At 35.5% G+C, this 18,188-nt stretch overlaps 1 protein-coding gene across 4 annotated transcripts in view; it reads right to left on the minus strand.

Annotated features, from left to right (window-relative positions):
- The window catches only part of P5cs (Delta[1]-pyrroline-5-carboxylate synthase), a 28,211-nt gene that overhangs the window by 4,393 nt on the left and 5,630 nt on the right, over positions 1 to 18,188 (minus strand). The window contains exons 1-3 of one of the 4 annotated variants that reach the window (XM_083049477.1): positions 5,449 to 5,761; positions 4,931 to 5,210; positions 1,803 to 2,151 (exon numbers count right to left, since the gene is read on the minus strand). In XM_083049477.1, coding sequence (XP_082905603.1) covers positions 1,803 to 2,151; positions 4,931 to 5,029 — 448 coding nt within the window. In that variant the 5' untranslated portion in view covers positions 5,030 to 5,210; positions 5,449 to 5,761. Of the gene's footprint in view, positions 1 to 1,802; positions 2,152 to 4,930; positions 5,762 to 18,188 lie in introns of those variants that run through there. The other 3 variants (XM_083049479.1, XM_083049476.1, XM_083049480.1) reach the window with 3 other exon arrangements.

Here is an 18,188-nt window from a genome sequence, read left to right on the forward strand (position 1 = left end):
TGAACAGATATTCGGAGACTATCGGAACATTGACACTTTCCTCGCTTTGGGTACTTTTAACTTTTGCAAAGTTAAATTTACGGACAATCGATTATGTCTTGGAGGATCGAGACTTTTTTTACTTATCCAGAAAAAGCTTGTTTCTTCAGTGGTTTGACGTTTTATTGATGATGCTTGTTATTTTCGTTCAAGACTGTATATTTCAGATATCACACATCTAATTTTTTAAAATAATTATAATTAATTATTTAATAACTGGATGAATATTAAAATGCAGTTTGAGAATGCTTTGCTATTCTTTTTTTCCCGTGAAAATATGTGTGTGAATACCGTACTAAATTAATTAATCAGTTAGTAAGGAATAATTTTGATTGCAATAAAAGAATTTTTATCGCATTATATCATTGAAAAAAAATTTTGTTAAAACTGAAAAAATTATTGTTTCTACAAAGTCGATTTATATTAAATGTTGCCGTAGAAATTTTCATTTTTACATACAAATAATTTATTCTCTGTATCGCATCTTGTCAACAACAAAATTTTATTACATACACATCCCTTACTCTCTCTTTTAAATATTTTAATTTCTTTTATTTTTATAAGTAAATAATTAACGAATAAAAATCCTTTTCGACGCTTGCATTAAAGCTAATGCATTACGTGTACGTAATATTAAATCATCTCTGTTATTATATATGCTGTGGTCATTACATTAATGTTCTTTGAGAAAGCTGTTTCATAATAACATTATATGTCATAAAATATAAAAAATGACCGTTTCTATTTCAGGCAAACCATATTAATAGTATGTAGTTAAAATTATATATATATATAAAATATATTATCGATTTAAACCTACAGCGAAGATTAAATCGATAATTACTGCATTTTTAAAACGCATGGCGCATAATTTCTTTATGCATGATCCGCGGTACGTATCCAGTCTTAATTAGAATTATGAGAGCGCTATTCAGAAACGTTATTCGACCGGAAATCTCTCAAAGAGCATTAACGCAAATTGCGTTTCGCTACAAGATTATCATATTCCGGCTTCAAGTATGTTAATCGTGGTTCCGCTGCGTTCAATATTTACATACGAAGTTCATTTCTTACCTTCCATTGACACATAAAGGTATTAATTAAAACGTACCTCTCTATCGAATGCACGTCGCATTCTTGATATTGTATTTGACAAAGACGTACAAGAAGAGTATGTGAAATTGGCGCAGGAATATATACAGCGCCAATTACCGAGCTCAACACTGACGTATCTTGCAGGAAGAGTGAAGCAGCCAAGGAAGGTTCATTACTTACAAAATAGGTCAAGTTGAATTTAGGGACTTGTGATCAATATAGCCTTTGAGCACGGGAAACTGTATAGCGTCTAGATAGATTGCGTCTTCACGCGATTACGATTCAGAATCCATTCATATCAAACTGTCGATGATATTGAAGAAAAAGACGTAAGAGAAATTAAAATCAACATTAATCGATCTTTATACAGCAGTCTTATACGTAAAATCTTCTATATAATTACAGTTCTTATTATAAAAAAATATATTATCATATAAAATTAAAAGAAAAATATGTAATAATTATATATGTTATATATAATATACATTATAATTAAATAATATATATTATATATTAATATAATGATTATATATATATTTACTAGTAATATGTTTATTGCTATATGCAAGGGAGCAATTATATCTCATTAAGTTCCACAGGGGAATCAAGGTATCGATTAATGTAAATAACATCTCGAGAATGAGACGAGAGAAACAGGGGAGATGTACCTGCTTGTTCCCGTGTGTGATCCGTAGGACTCAGGGTTTCTCTCATCGACATAGACATTAAAAGCTCCTGAGTGAGCTTCTGCTTGCCAAAGGCAACCGCACCGCTGGTTACCATGATGCATTCACGACCGTCGATCTGGCATTCGGCTACCTGTTCGACGATGGACGCGAGACGTCCTAGAGACAGACCGTGTTCATCTTCCCTAGTTATAACGGCGCTACCAAGTTTGATGACCAGTCGACGAGCGTACTGTAATTCGGTGCGCTCCGTAAAGGTCTGCTGCCTCCGTGGTCTATCCGAAGTTTGCAGCTCTCTTCGCGCACATCTTTGCGACGTGTCTTTAATCATCTTGAAAAGTTGTTAAAAGTTAGAGGTTGAAAAAAAGAAAAATGAGAAACATGATTAGAAGAGAAGAAGAGCGAAGCTCTTCGAACGAATTGCATTCACATTTTATATAACGGAGATCTGGTATATTAAAATATATCTGACAAATATTTATTAAACGAACATATTATGTTACCATATTCAATATTCATGCAGCAAAGGGGTCTGGCATTACTGAAGCAGAGTTTCTGAATCTTTGCAAGAAGTTATGAAGTTATAAACGGTGCACGGAGACGCTAGTAGAATTTAATATCAGTGCTGGAGCGAGGAGAAGGGAGAAGAGAGCAGAGCTGTCTGCTCTTCTCTCATATTTATAAAGATAGATCATATTTATTTTAATATATTTATATATACCATAAATTTGTAACAGAACTTCTGACTGACAATGAGTTGCACTGTAAGAAAATATTAAAAATTATATTGCTTCTTTATGAGTTAATCGGTCTTTCTTTTCGAATCATTTTATATATAAATCGAGATAAATGACGTGTAGAAATATTTTATTTTTTCCAACTGTCATTTAAGCATAAAATTATCATCGTGTCTTATCTTTGTATTTCATGATGTTACTAATTCATCGTCTGTATCTGATAAAAAACGTTTGCAGATGCATGCAGTATATACAATGTAAAATAAATTTTATATTGAGAAAGCTTGTCTATATCCTTTACAATAATTTATAAGCACAAATTAATTAAATCAAGAACTATTTTAAATGTTGAAGCTTATCGGAAAGTTGTGTCTCTTTAAAGGACAGATGATATATTTGATAGATTTATCGAATATCATTCAAAAATTTGTACGATAGACTTTAATCAAAATATATATCGACATTTCATATTTCTTTCCTTCTCTTATATTGATTTTGCCAAATAATTTTATATTAATAAGTTATTCTAATAAATTTATACAATATTATTAGAGCGAATGATAATGTTCGTATCAGAAATATCTATCGATTTTTATGATTTGTTTGCCGTTTATAACCATTTATTTTTTCGCCACTCGCGAATATAATTGATTACGCGAAATAGCTTGATAAGTATATGTATGGACAAGAGGAAGACGACATCCGGGATCGCTCATGTATTTTTTGCGTCCAGACAAAACGTCTTCTCGCAACAAACAATTTTATATTACTCGTGACACAAGCTTCGGCTTTCGCAATCGTTTAGCAGCGATGTTCCATTATGCGATTACTGATTGCGCGTTGTAAATCATATCGTAACTCTCTTATCTTTGCACTGAGAGAAAAAGAAAGAGAGAGAGAGAGAGAGAGAGAGAGAGAGAGAGAGAGAGAGAGAGAGAGAGAGAGAGAGAGAGAGAAAAAGAGAGAGAAATATGGTCTATTTTTATTTATCAGTTCCCGGCTGTACAAAGCTCGATAGAGTGCAATTTTCCACACGTGCATTTATCGATGCGCAATTCCATTTACGGAAATTGGTGTGCACACAAACAAACTTTTGCAAAAGTTTTCACATGGTTCTGTAATCGCATCACACCGTGGTCAGAAAAATATTTTTATCGCAGCAACAATAGAAGAGAAGAATTGCGTGTCTATAATAAATCGAAAGAGATAATATTATACGTTTCGTTTTATTAAGTCTAGGCAATACATCAAATAAATTTGAAAATATTATTTTTATTTAAAAAAATTGTAATTAATAAAATTGATTTTTATATATTGATATTTATATATTTATGTATATGTCTATTAATTATAAAATAATTTTTCTCTCTATTACATTTTCAATCGGAAAAAAGAGAAATCATGCCTTTAATTCATTTTTATTATTATCATCAATTTTTTATATTAAATATATTATTTAAATCTTTTCTAAAGAAAGAAGTTTTTTTATAATCGATATCCTGTATTTGATTTTGCGTGAAATATTACTATTTTGCATTATAAATAAATTATGATCGGGATGCGATACGACATGTAATTAATAATTTTAATACTTCAAATAAACATATTTTGTCAACAAATTTTCATTTCATATTTTTCCCTTTTCTCTTTCTTTTTGCTTTTATCTTTTACATTCAATCGTAATTTCTGTCCGACAATATGTATATATTTTATAGCAGTAAATATCACCCAATTCGAATATCTAATTTCGATGACTGTATATCAATATTTACTGAATACTTGCAGTTATCGTCTCGGTGCATTGCTTGTTACATTATCAGTGAATACGTTTGCATCACGTATCGATATCTGTGCTGAGATACGATGTATCTTTTTATTAAATTATTTGTACATAAATTATATCTACATACTATGAATCATTTATTTTTTGAGAGTCTGAAGCTTTGCATGCGCGTTTTCCGATAACGAATGCGTGAACCATTAGATATACCACGAAGTTTCGTCAACAGATAACTGTGTCTTGCATATATTTATATATCGTTAATAAAATATCAATAAAATAGCACATTAATTCGTGTTATATTTTTCTTAACGTTATTTCGAAATTACGTATACTTTATGGGTTTAGAAAGATGACGCATACCTATATATCAGGTGATAATCGACAAACTTTAATGATCGATCTGTAAGGAAGTTTGTTAACTAACGTCTCCGTGTGTATTTCACGTAAAATTATCACAGTTTCCCGTATTTACGGCAGGTTCTATGCGCATTTCCCTACAATGTTATCTCGGATGTACCCGCTTTGATGACATATAAGTACGACAATACACATAATTACAGAGTCACACCTATATAATACTCTCTACGTACTGTTAGCTGGGGCAAACGCAGTCTCGCGAATGACGAGGCCAATCTCCGTGGCAAATGCTCGTGTCGGGCGGATCTCGCTAATAGCAGGATCGAGTACATGGTGCTGGTCTCCAGTATCTTCTACAAGGAGGACGATTAATCGGCTGTCTGTCAAATTGATCAGTTGCCGGAAGATCCCCGTTGCTTGTGCCCGATATCACGCTTATTCGAGGACGTTCATCGAATACTATTTGCCACTCTCGATTATCCCGAAAGACGTCGATCCTCAACAAGTCACACACTAGGGGAGGAATGCTTATTTGTCACGAAGTGATACACGCGGAAATTAGATTACATGAGCATTCGTCAATCTATCAATTGGGAGAAAAATGTTGATTGCAATGTCGAGTAGTGTGATTGAACTGGGCGATTTTTCTGATTAAACCGAAAAAGAAAGAGAGAGTGAATAATAAAAAAAAAAGAAAAAAAAAGAAATAAATCACGAGAGATGACAGATGAGAACGAGATTGATCTCGTACCTTGTCACCGAGACAGAGCGGCCGTAAACGATGGTCAACGACACACTACTGCTGTTTTCTACATAAAATCACTTCGGAAGACGTCGTTATCGTGGTTAGATTAGAGACGTCAAGTAAACGAAGCGATGAAGAGGCGCATGCCGGGAAGACCAGAGGGAGGAATATCTCCCATCGGAGATCAAGCATTGACGCAGTCAAGCGACGTCGCCTACGCCCGATCTTATATTCCATCCAGACATTTTCCGGTTGCAATCTTCAAGGCTACGTAAAGTTCTTGCACGAGTTTGCACGCACAAAGAAAATTGCCTTCGATTCTCTGCGAACTTTGACTTCAAAAATTGCAAATCGAATAAACAACACAACTGATAACGTACCCATTCTTTTTTTCAACGTTACATCGTGACGTAAACGATGTCGATATCCAATAATCGATCGAACGTTGCACGACAAAGCGATACTTACGTACATGTGTAATGTACGATGAAAATGTAAATCGCTGTACGCGGTTGTTTCTGTATAAAATGCCAAACGACGTCAAATTGATGGAGTATCGCTAATCAACACGGGGAATCCAAAGCGATTTAAATCAAGATACGAAACGATTTATCGCGCTTAAAATACGTGTATCGCGAGAGAGAGAGAGACATAGTCCCCTATTCGTGTTTTCCAACGCTCTTATCGCAGGATTCCGACCGCGTGTTATTACATCATGCATAACGTGATAGATTGTATATATTTGTATATTACGTATATTATTTGTAAAATAATAAATGTACATCCATACAATACGCGTAATTTATTCAAAGGTCATTTACTTTTCACGCTCTCGAGATCGACGATATGCAAGTCAAACTTTGTTCTTCTCACAAAGCGATTACTTTGAGACGGTATTACGCATTCTCTCGACCGCAAACAAATTCCGCTCATTTATGATTCTCGTGAAAACGTTATACGGAAAATGGATTTTTCTCGTGGGAAAATCATTAGATAGCGGTAAAAAATGGAAGATGAAAAACTTGGGTTTCCAGATAAAAATACATCTTCTCTTCGACAACGTTTAAGCTCATCTTCCGCGTGTAAAACTGATAACACGGCTCACTCTATAATAAATACAAGTGATATCGTCTCCTCAATAAATATAAATTATAGTATTAAATTATATTATATAAATTATAGAATTTAAATTTATAAATTTTTATATACGTATAAGTAACACGAAATTATCAAATATATGAAATGAAAATATTATTCTCCTTTTCGGAAAATAATCTTTCATATATTTTCTCTTTTAGTTCTTGTAATGGATCGTGATTGTTTTATCAAAAATGTTGATAACATTACAAGTCTTGTAGCGTTTCGATAATATCTAACGAGACATTATCTAGTTAAAGAATGAGTGTTTGTAAAGTAGATAGACAAGCGCGAATTCATTTTGTACGCGAAGAATAAAAATCTTTTATCAAAGAAATAAATCTGGTAATGAAGAGACCTGTCCGCAGAGTGGCTGACAAGCAAATAATCGAGAAAAAGCTATCCTCTTATTCTGTTTCTACGCTTAATTTATAAATAATCCTCTTTAGGATCCCCTTTGTCGCAAGCAGCTTACACACGCTGAATGAAACCTCATAGATAAAATATACAATAGGAGTGCTTCAACAACGTTACCCGAGCCCGATAAAATCCCTTCAACTACGTTCTTCTGTAAACATAACATAATTTTCGAATACATTTCCACGCAAATCTCCATTAGCTTATATTTATTTATTAACGGACTCGTGCTAATGGCCAGTGGACAATCCTTGCATTTTGCAAGGATATTGTCTGACCTAACAGCTTCGATCGACATTATAAGCGTCTCAGGAATATCAGAATATCAGGGAAATACTCTTAATCAGATTTGCCGTCTGTGTAATGAATAAATTAAACGATGATTTAATGATAAAGGATTATACACCTGATAAAGGTAATTGTTTTTCGATAGAATCTCTGGTATAATAGATGTACATTTTCCTTATTCAAGAAAAAGAAGCATGCAATGCAAATCGTACATTATGTACACATAGTAGTTTTCAACGAATTTACGATAGATTATAAATCATATGACATGGCAATATATCTCGCGTGCTAATATGCGTTTATGAATAGAGCATCCTTCTCATTATACGTACATATCAAGCGTATTATATGCGCGGAACTATCTATTCGTTATTGTCGGCGATCTGTCTCGATTGATATTACTGAATTTGAATACCTTCGATAGTTTACTTGGTCCGTATCGATTTGTCTACATTATTACATACATGACGTCTGTTAGATAATGAAGATTGTATAAGCTTTACACAAGTACGTATTGACAAGAACGTAAGATATAAAGATATAAGGATACTTATAAAGATAATTCTCCACATTTTCTATTTTGAAATTGGAATGTAATTTTAGACGATTTTAATCTGGATAAAAAAATAATATTTATTTTTATAAATGCCTCTCTGTGAACTGAAAAAATTCTTTAAGAAGATACAAGAGTTTTCTGAGATAAATAATCTGTATTTTCATAGAGTATTTGATAGCGATATGAATCGTTCTTAAATATAAATGCAATAATCAGAAAACCTGCTTCTACAGGCACAAAGTAGTCCTTAATTATGGCATTTATAGTGAAATTAAAAATTTTATCTTAAAATGGTACTGACACTACACAATACGAACTAATTTGGAGCAAGTTCTATTTCAACGCAATATTTCAATTTAAATATTAGTTGCACAGAGGAATATTTAAAATCTCAACGTTGATCATTAAAAAGTCGCGAGAAGAGAGAAGGGTGTGTCTAATTAAACTTTCATTTATGACAAATCTATTTTAAAGCAGCCAGAAGCATCGTAAATAAATTATTGTTATAAATTGTTTCTAGCACGACCTGGTATGTATCATTTAAATGCACACTCCGCAATAAAGATAATGCATCTTTATCTCGGCTCTGTGTGCGCGCGTCTGCCGCCGAGTAATTAAAGCTCAGATAAGAGAGAGAGAGAGACTCGGGCGCAGCTTCAACGTGGAGAACATCATCATCGCGTGCATTTCCGAGTAACGTTAAACCGAATGGTATCGACGTATTCGCGGTCGCTGTTTAAACCGCGGGAGCAACACATCGACGACAACAAAAAGCCAGCGAGAGAAGAGAAAAAGCAATCGGACGAGCGACCGGGCCGCGGGGTTAACGACATCCGACAAGAAGTTTCTGCACCAGCGGAATGATATCGCGCGCGGCGGAAGAGAGAGAGAAAGAGATGAAAAGGGGCGAAAGGGGTGAAAAAGGGAAAGGGACAGGTGTCAAGCAGCGCGGAGCGCTTATTTTACAAAAAGACGCCACCCCTTTCTTTTATCCCTCCCTTTCGCCGAGCAGCCAGCATCCTCTTCGACGTGTGCTGGTCTCTTTAACTATCTCGTTTTTACCCTTTCCGCCGGATCTCTCATCCTTTCTCTTTCTCTCTCTCCCGGAGAGCAAGAGAGAGGCTTCTTGGAGCGTTCGAGGGAGGCTTGCGCAGAGCGGCGAAGCGCTCAAACGAGGAGCAAGCATCGGGTGGCGGGTGGCGGCGTCGTCAGTCGTCGTTGTCGCGGGGAAGCGTGGGAGAGAGCATCGGCGGAAGGGAGTAAGGGACCAAGGGAGGCTGTGCGGACGAAAGGGTGGCAGAGGGTTAACGAAAGAGAGTAAGAGAGAGAGAGAAAGAGAGCGAGAGCACGCGCGTCTCTTTTCGACGTCGACGCAACCGGGTTGGCGCAGAATAGCTGCTCAGTGCTCGTCGAACGGCGCCGCGCTGCGACGGGATCATGCCGCCGCGCCCTGCGCCACCGATCGACCGATCTCAGGTACGCGAGACAGAGAGAGAGATTATCTACTTCAGCTACGAGCGGAGGCGTTCAGCCTCCGTCTCCTCTCGAGTAAGAGGCCGCCGCGGTGACCCGCGGGTTCTCTCGCGGAGAGACTCGCTCTTCGCGGGGAGAGAGAACACGAGAGCGCGGGGTCTCGTGCGCGGAAAATCGGGAAACGCAATTGCGGGGTACTTGTACTCTTGTATATACAATGTGAGAGAGTTTGCGCTTGATTCTTCCGAGAGGGTCCTCTGGTCCCCTCTCTTGGTCGCATCAACGTGCGACGTAGTCGCGAAAGAATCCTGGTTTCGGTGACCAGAGCGAGAATCTTCTTCCATGATGCGTGCTCTACGAAAAGTTTCCAAGTGTCTCACGCGGCCGTCGTCTCTCGGCGGAATTTCTGCCAGGATCTCCGATATTCTTCGTGATCGATCGGGGAACTGTTTGCGTCGCGAAATAGAACGTATCGCATTCTAGGACGCGTATTCCCGCGAGTTCCGCCGCGAACTTCCGCCCGATCCTCTCGTAGTACGAGAGAGGCTGTCTGGGATAGGTAGGTAGGTAGGTAGGTAGGTAACGAGGGAAAATGTGAGTCCCCGTTCCTTCGTAATTTGCCCCATTATTTCCCCGGGGGATGCTGCGATCTCGTAGCCGGCGGCAATCCTTATCCGCGACTTCATAAATTAGTATATCTACTGTGCTCGTTGCTAGAGAGAGAGAGAGAGAGAGAGAGAGAGAGAGAGAGAGAGAGAGAGAAAAAGAATGATTGTTTGATATTTTGTCCTCTCCAGAGAACAGAGGTCGAGAATTCAGCTGCATCGACTTCAATCTTTTTTTAAGCTTCTCGCAATATAACGTTCATAAAGTCTTGCATCTTGAATCGCAATTCGGTACAAGTACTCTCGGAAGTATTTCTTCTAGATTCATTATAGACATTCCTTCTTTCGATCGAACGTGAGATGACTTACTGTTTGCCCGTGGAAGATGAATCTTTCTTCGCGGATCCACATGATTGAGTCGAATTGCAAATCCGTTCTTTCGCGATTATCGAAACAGTCGTATAATTGGCAAATGTTAGGAGAAGATACGCGTGTTTCGAGCATACATAAGTACTCGGGGGAGATGCAAGAAGCATTATGCGTCTCGCGAGAGCTTTTACGCGACGGTTTATCGCGCTAAGATGTTCTCCTTGGCGGAAAAGTGGTTAGAGCGTATCTTTGGCCAGGCACTGGTCCATAGGATCCTCTATTGCCGCTCAAATATTTGTTAATGTTTTCACGCGGGAGAAAAATCGGGTGACGGGACGTGCTATATCGAATCACGAATAGCTTTTAACGCGAAAAATTATATCCGCACTTATCGTAAACAAGAACAGTTGCGAATTTACTTTTTGCACGAGAGAGATTATGAAAAACTGCTGCTGCGATTTATTCATAATATATGACGATTTTGTTTCAAATATATATTTCGTTACGAAATTACATTGTTTTTTTAACATTTAAACATGTATGTAGTATAATAAAACGAAAAGGCTCTGATATATATAAATGCAAAATTCAAATAGGAAATGGCTTAATAAAAAGTCGGACGCAGAAATTAGGTATAACAAACTTGTTTTAAAATCTTTTTTATTTTATTTGACTTGCAAATTAAATTGGCAATTTAATTGGCAAATTAAATTAAAAAAAGAAGATTTTTAAACAAGTTTGGTGCACCTAATTTCTGCGCTTGGTTCTTATATTAGCTCATTTTCTGAATTTTTTATTTATGTAGTAGCTCTACCTATTATTGTAATGTATACGTTATCGCTTAAATGTCACATATTTTAATCCTATAAGCGGATAGTAATTGAAAAACATTTTGAATTTTCAAAGAAAATTATGGTTTAAATCAATCAGAAAATATGTCTGTGGCAGATGTGAAATTTATAGTGTGTCTAATAATGATAATTGCAGAGTTTAACTTTTGACATTTTTGCGCGAAACTTATTTGTATAATACTCGTATTTATATTATTATCCATCCAGTTCTCCATATTATACTTCATACAGTACAAATTACATTTTATCCTTCTAAGTTATCGATTACAACAATTAACTAATTAATTTACGAAAGATAAAATTCCAAATTTGAATTAATTTTGATCTCGTTGCATTCCTTTGTTCCTTCATTTTGCAATTTTGCATCCTGAGAGATCCTTTTTACATCGTTTACACCTTTTCGCGAAATACCTGTCACCATAAAACATGTCACTTTTTTTCCTTACCGCAAGCAACGTTATTTACGATTGTTTACAAATACTCGCGTAGGTGGTGTACACGTATACAGAAACACGCACGCGTGTATGTCAATTAAAATATCTCTATTCCCGTGCAGAATTTGTGTTCACGCGCGATCGAGATATTCGACCCTGTATGCTGTAATTCGATTGCGGCAGTTTTTAGGTCCATTTCAATGACGAAGCTCCATGGTGACGGAGATGCTCGACGTGCGCTGGCACGTTAGTGAATTTTCGCCGCACAGGAAAGAGGCATAGGTTATTGATTATCGTGAATGGCTTTATAAATAACTGATCGTGTAGGAGCACCCGTCGGAGACGCGTAAATATCGCTCGGCGAGTCGTTCTTTAAAATCGCTCCGGGATGCGATATCGGAATCGTTTTCGATCAAAGAAATCGCGTCGATGATTGTAACGTGATCACGAAAGATCTCTGTCATGTTCTTTCTCGAGATTGGAAGGAAAATTACTGCCTGGTCTTATCAATGGAAAAATAAGTTCCCGCAAATCTTGTTCAAAGCTAAAGATAAATCGGATTGCGAGGGGACACTTTGTTTCTACGAAATTAAATTTATAATCTAAAAAAAAAAAAAAAAGTAATCAGGAATTGCATTTGAGATATCTGTATGCCCATCGGTTATGACCCGTTTCGGCACGTGTTGGAATAATTTTTTTTAAATATCAGGTTCTTTTTTGTTGAGACCTTTATTAACGAACAGCTGCATAGTTTAATCTGAATGTGTTTTTTATCCGGCAAAAAATGTATTCCACGAAAGTTTATTAAATTTTCCATTTATTTATTAATTCGCGTGTCAAGAAGGGAATTTAGAACTCTCCCGTAGAAGAAAAATTTACAGAAAAAGCATTAAGCACAGATTACGCTCTCCTTATCTGAATTAAATGAATAAAACACTGGATTTTTTAATAAAATTTTTGCGAGCGATTTTTTTTGAACTTTTTTTTCGGTGCCCATGCTTGTGAGAGAATTGGATATCGATTAGATGATGTTCTTTCAAATTACTGAAGGTTACTGATGCGCAGTATATAGGACAGCGGTAATAGATTGACCGGAAGCAAGTTGTCCGTTCATCGTACACTCGTGCGGTATCTCTTCTACACGGAATAATCTTCTAGTATAACGTGTACCGGTTAGTACCGTTGAGATAAATGAAAATTACCGTTCATGATACGATGATGGATGAGCCGCTAATGTATGTCTTTCTCTCGATATTAAGAGCTTCTATCTACTCTATCATGATTTCCCTCGTTATTGTCACCAGTATCGATAGATATTCGTTATTCTCATTAATATGGATCGACGCTTCATTCAAGAGTTCAGAAGAAATTAATACGTACATAAGAGACAAAAATACGAAGGAGATGAATAAACACGCAGTGACACTCGACAGTACGTGTGACACTTCGTGTAAAAAATAAAATTATAAAAAGTTAATCTTATAGCAACTCTTCGGTAACTTTAAATTGCATTCACGTCGTTTACGCCTTTCATTGTCCATCGTAAAATGAAAATGTCAAAAGCTGAATGCAGTAAAAAAAAGGAAAAAAATTGTGATTTCTTTCTTTACACGCGGATTTGTATACATTGAAATGTAGAATGAATTTAATTCGAGTATCGCCGTGTGTTAAAAATATACCGAATAGAATTACATCAGCCTAAATCGAGATATATTTTACGTATCCCACGTATTTCACGCGCTCTCGAAATGACATTACATATTTTCGTTCTAAATACGATCACTCGATAAATGTCAACGTGCCGTTTTTTTTTCAATTCTGCAACGGATATTAATAAAGGAACATCGTAATAACATTTGATTGAAATACGTCGACTGTATAAAGAAGCTGGTATATATAGCTATCAATTTATTGTGCGAAAAAAACGAATAATTATAAAATTAATTGCATAGTCCAACTTTTTTTTTCTTTCAGTTGAGTAAAGTCTGACACGGAGAAGAAAATAAACTTCTTGCGGCAATATATTTTTATCGAGAAATATCTCGTCGAAACATAAATTCTTGACTGAAATAAATCAGAGATATTGCAGCATAAAATGCATAGCTAGAAATTTCAGCCATTCTACGCAAGTATAGCTTTATTCGGTCGATTACATTTTCAATCATCGTTATATATTGAATAACGCTCAAACTTGGGCATGTAAACAATTCGGTATACGGTTCATTCTCAATAGTCGAGATTTAAATTTTCGATAAGTATATTGAAGTTTACGTGGATATTCGATTCTCAATGTAGTAACATAAATACATCGTCATTATTCGTCGATAAAAGACATTCAAAGACACTTAACGTAATGACAGTCCTTTGAAATAAAAACTTTCATCGTATCGAATATCCGTCACCTGATTCTTTATATATAGGCTACGTGTCAATCGAACTTTTAGTCTGTCCATTGTGATAATGGACCTCGAATTGGTCTTTGACCACTTTGCGGTCTCTGCCTCGATATTAGCGATTGGCGGGAGATCCTAATTGCTCGCTTAATTTGTCCACGTATTTACGTCCTATTTGTCTTTCAGTAATATTAACGGAAAGATATTTTTTGGAAAGAATACGATCTCACGTTACATTCTCGATTCTTAATTAAATGATAGAGAAGAAGAAGAATCACACTCTCTCTTTCTCTCCCTCTGTATATATAAAAGTTTTCGTCAATTAATATCTATAAATGTGTATTAGCGGAAATTGTATCTCACATTTATCGGAAAATTTATAAACTTGATGGAAACTACCTAGTTTGTGTTCCAACAAAACTCACGTATTCTCGCGAAAACATCGCTCTCGATGGCTGGTGTTGCAGCTCTGCCTCTTCGTAATTTTGTTAAAATTTATGCCCAAGCTTTAGTGCACAATCTAATTAATGTAAGCGAAGTCTGTCACGCCATATACATGCCGTATACACTACACATACACAATTGTGTTTTTTAATTAATATCTACATTAATTCTAATTTATATATTTATATATATAATTAAAATATAGGAAATTAGAAGAAATAATTTCAATAATCATTTTGATCGCGCGCAATTTCGTTCATTAAATACTGCATGTGTATATCGTAAATGGACACACCAGTGGTTGGTCGTCGGGGACCCTTGCGGCATTGAAACGTGGTAAACGACCAGTAAATTCATAAACCACATGGACAAAGTTAACACGCGATTAACTGAAAATTATACAAACTCAAAATGCGGAAAGGCATTTATATAGTTTATACGTTATATGAGTTTTCGCGGTAACATTACACACAGTGTGTGCAACGACTTCATATCTTCGAAGGTAATATCATCAACATATATTATAAGAGAAATTTAATAGTGGTCGTAGATACGCGAAGAGCTAAAGATAAAAACGCAGAAGAAATTCGCATAATGCGTCCGCTTGCAGTGCATCTTTTATTGCTAAACGTGATAAAATTCAAAGAGATGGAAGAAGGGAGAGAATGAGAACTTTGTGACTAAGAAATGTTTTGAAACGAGAATCTCTCTTGATTTTCTTGGCGACTGTTCTCATTTTATGAGCTACTGACCTTTTACGATACACGTTTCGAATTCTCAAGACGGAGAATTTAAAAACAGATCCGGTTCACTTGAGACGCTTGGAATCAACATAGTCGATAGGAAAAATTGCATATTGCGATATTACAAAAGTTTATTCAAGTTATATTATAAAACTTATGCATCATAATTTTTTCTTTCTGCTCTTTTTTATATGAAAATTTAACTTGCTTCGTATATATTACTTCTTGTATTTTTTAAATATATATTTCTCATCTTAAATTCAATTGTATCCAACTTTTATTTCGAACACATTAAGCTTAATTCGTCTAATAGGCCCAAGTCAGCCAAGATATTTGCATGTAATTTTAGACCACAATTCGAAGAACGAAATTTTGAAGATTGATATCATTTCGAACACGAGTAAAATCGAGATAAGTTATTAAGATAAAGCTCTCACGAATAAGAGAAGAATCGAAAGTATTGTATATAACTTACAACTATTCGTTTAAGAATGTCTACGAAGTTTCACGGTAAAACTTGGCGTAACTGGAGGAGAATATTCGACGAAAATATGCAAATTAGTATTGCGCGTATAACGTTGCGCTGCTAAAAAACCGCTTTTAATATTAACAGAATTACAATTACCGGAAAAGTTAAACCTGCAAGATACAATTTTCTTTGGTATACTTTGGTATACAATTGGCTACAAGTTGGAAAACAGAAATATATATATATATGTGTGCGTATGGACGGAAAAAAAGCGTTCCCTCGTATCTCTCGTGGACGCTTAAGTTTGGCTTTTATATTCATTCGGAATGTAAATTTATGAAAACTACGAGGCTTTCAAGCAGCAGCTGCTTATGCGTTACAATCTTTGTACGGAAAAGATAGCGAAATAAGCTTCCTTAGAGTGAACAGCAATTTCTCTACGAGAGGGATCCATCAGCGAAATCCGGCAAGGGAAATACACGCGATGGAAAACGGTTACATATATGTGTATATAGATATATGTGAGCGTAGCACAAGATAATATCCCGTCCAATCTTTCTTTTTGCTGCGTAAAACTCGTTTCGTGAAATGTGAAATATATCCGACGACGTATGCATATAATAGTGAACTTTCCGTACGGTGAACTTCCTAAGAATGCGCTACGTTTGATTTATACTGTCATTTTTCCAGATCTTTGGATTTAAATTTTTGTCTCGTAGAATTAAATTATTTCTAAAAGATTACTCCGTAATACATAGCATATTAATACTGTAATATTATACAACGAAAGAAGACGAAGTGTTGAATTTTCATTATTCAAAATTAAGGCTATCTATTGCAGGTTGTGTACACCAGATAATGAAGTGATTAAGGTGTTACAGTTATCAGATTACAACTACTCTATTTAAACTAGCCCCGTAAAGTGAAACGATTAGAATACCTGCTTTAAAGCCAGGAATAGCCGAGAGTTTGCTATTTAGAGGTGATAGAAGAGTACTTAATTTTGTTCCAAAGATTATTTAGTCACAATATTCGAATGTTAAGTAATGCGCTTTTTATGGCATAATTTATCTTTTTTATTTAAGAGTAAAATTGTAGACATCGCATTTTACAGTCGAAGACGATTATTTCGACAAGTTGTTCGGTATCATAAATTTCGGCCAGGTCAATTGCCAGACTGCGATCTCTTGTATACATTTACGAGCAAATTCGACTCAGAAATGAATCCCGTAGGAATCGATATGCCAGTTCGGTGAATAGTGAGTGCGAAATGGTGCTGGAATAATAAATAAGATACGAATTTACGACGGGAACAACGCAGATATATACTTTTCAAGAAACACCTTCCACGCTCTCTCGTATACTTTTTGCAAGATATTATATTCTTTTTTACTATTCATTTTTCTTTCTTATGTGTATGTTTAATGTTTCTTCATTAAGGCTCTCCTATGCTCTACCTCGGCATTTCTTTTTTCCCTTGCACAAGTTTTTCCATTCCTTTCTCTCTTTTTCCGTGTCAAGATATTTTTTAAAATTAATAATATCATTTTACGGAGAATAGGCTCGTATCGCGAATTAAATTTAAATCTCACGCAAGACGTATTTCAGAACTTATTGAATAATACTTTGCGCGATATATTTTATATCTCTCAAAAGTACGCGCCATCGTACTTTTCTCAGGGATATTCGACATCTGTTATAAATGCGTTTCTACTTTGTCGAGTCTTACAGTCGAAATTTTATTTCGCAACAGAAACTTGGTAGTGACAGTCCCGTGCCATCATATGATTTAAATCCCTCTCTTTGTTTTCTCGATCTTCATGCGCGTAGACATTTGTCCTCTTTTCGGAAAATCGAACATCTTCCAAAGTGGAAGTTTGCTGCAGACGAGATAAAACGTGCCATAACGTCGATTTAACTTTTTAACTGCTAAAGGTGACTATTGTCACATTCATAGAAAAGTCTTCCTCGTGTACACAAAGAATGTATCTCTATGTTTTCCGCAAATTGCAACAACTTTTCTTTCTTCAATGAATAACGTCGCGAGCAATGATTATACGCACTCTATTATCTTAATAAAAAAAAAAAGTAAACAACATTACGCAACGTACATTGGTCGCTTAATTTTTCTTTTTTTTTTTTGCAGTATTTTATTCGCAATTATTGCACTGTAAATGTTAGCGTAAAGACTCATTTAGTACGCTGGCGTGATAATAAATTGTGGCATGAATCTTGCTTATTATTTCTGAAAAAAAATTCTTACTTATTATCTGAATATTAGTTTTGCTTATTATCTGAATTAGTCTTGTTATTATTTTTTATGATGTATTAAAACGCTGGTGAATAAATAAATGGTGGATAATTTTCTTCTGGCGAGAAAGGAAATACGCTGGCAAATATTGCAAATACAATAAGTATGTTGTACTTTGAAATTAAAAGACTCGAGTATTTACAATGTGCTTTTTTACATTGTTCTCCACAATTATTTTCTCTGTTTTAATTTACAACACTCAAATTTCCGAGAAGCTCCCGCCACAACAGCTGTCATATACAAGCTTGTGGACGAT

This window comes from Prenolepis imparis, unplaced genomic scaffold, assembly GCF_030444845.1.
Source record: "Prenolepis imparis isolate NDT839.2.m4 unplaced genomic scaffold, iyPreImpa1.0 SCAF_11, whole genome shotgun sequence".
Classification (NCBI taxonomy): domain Eukaryota; kingdom Metazoa; phylum Arthropoda; class Insecta; order Hymenoptera; family Formicidae; genus Prenolepis; species Prenolepis imparis.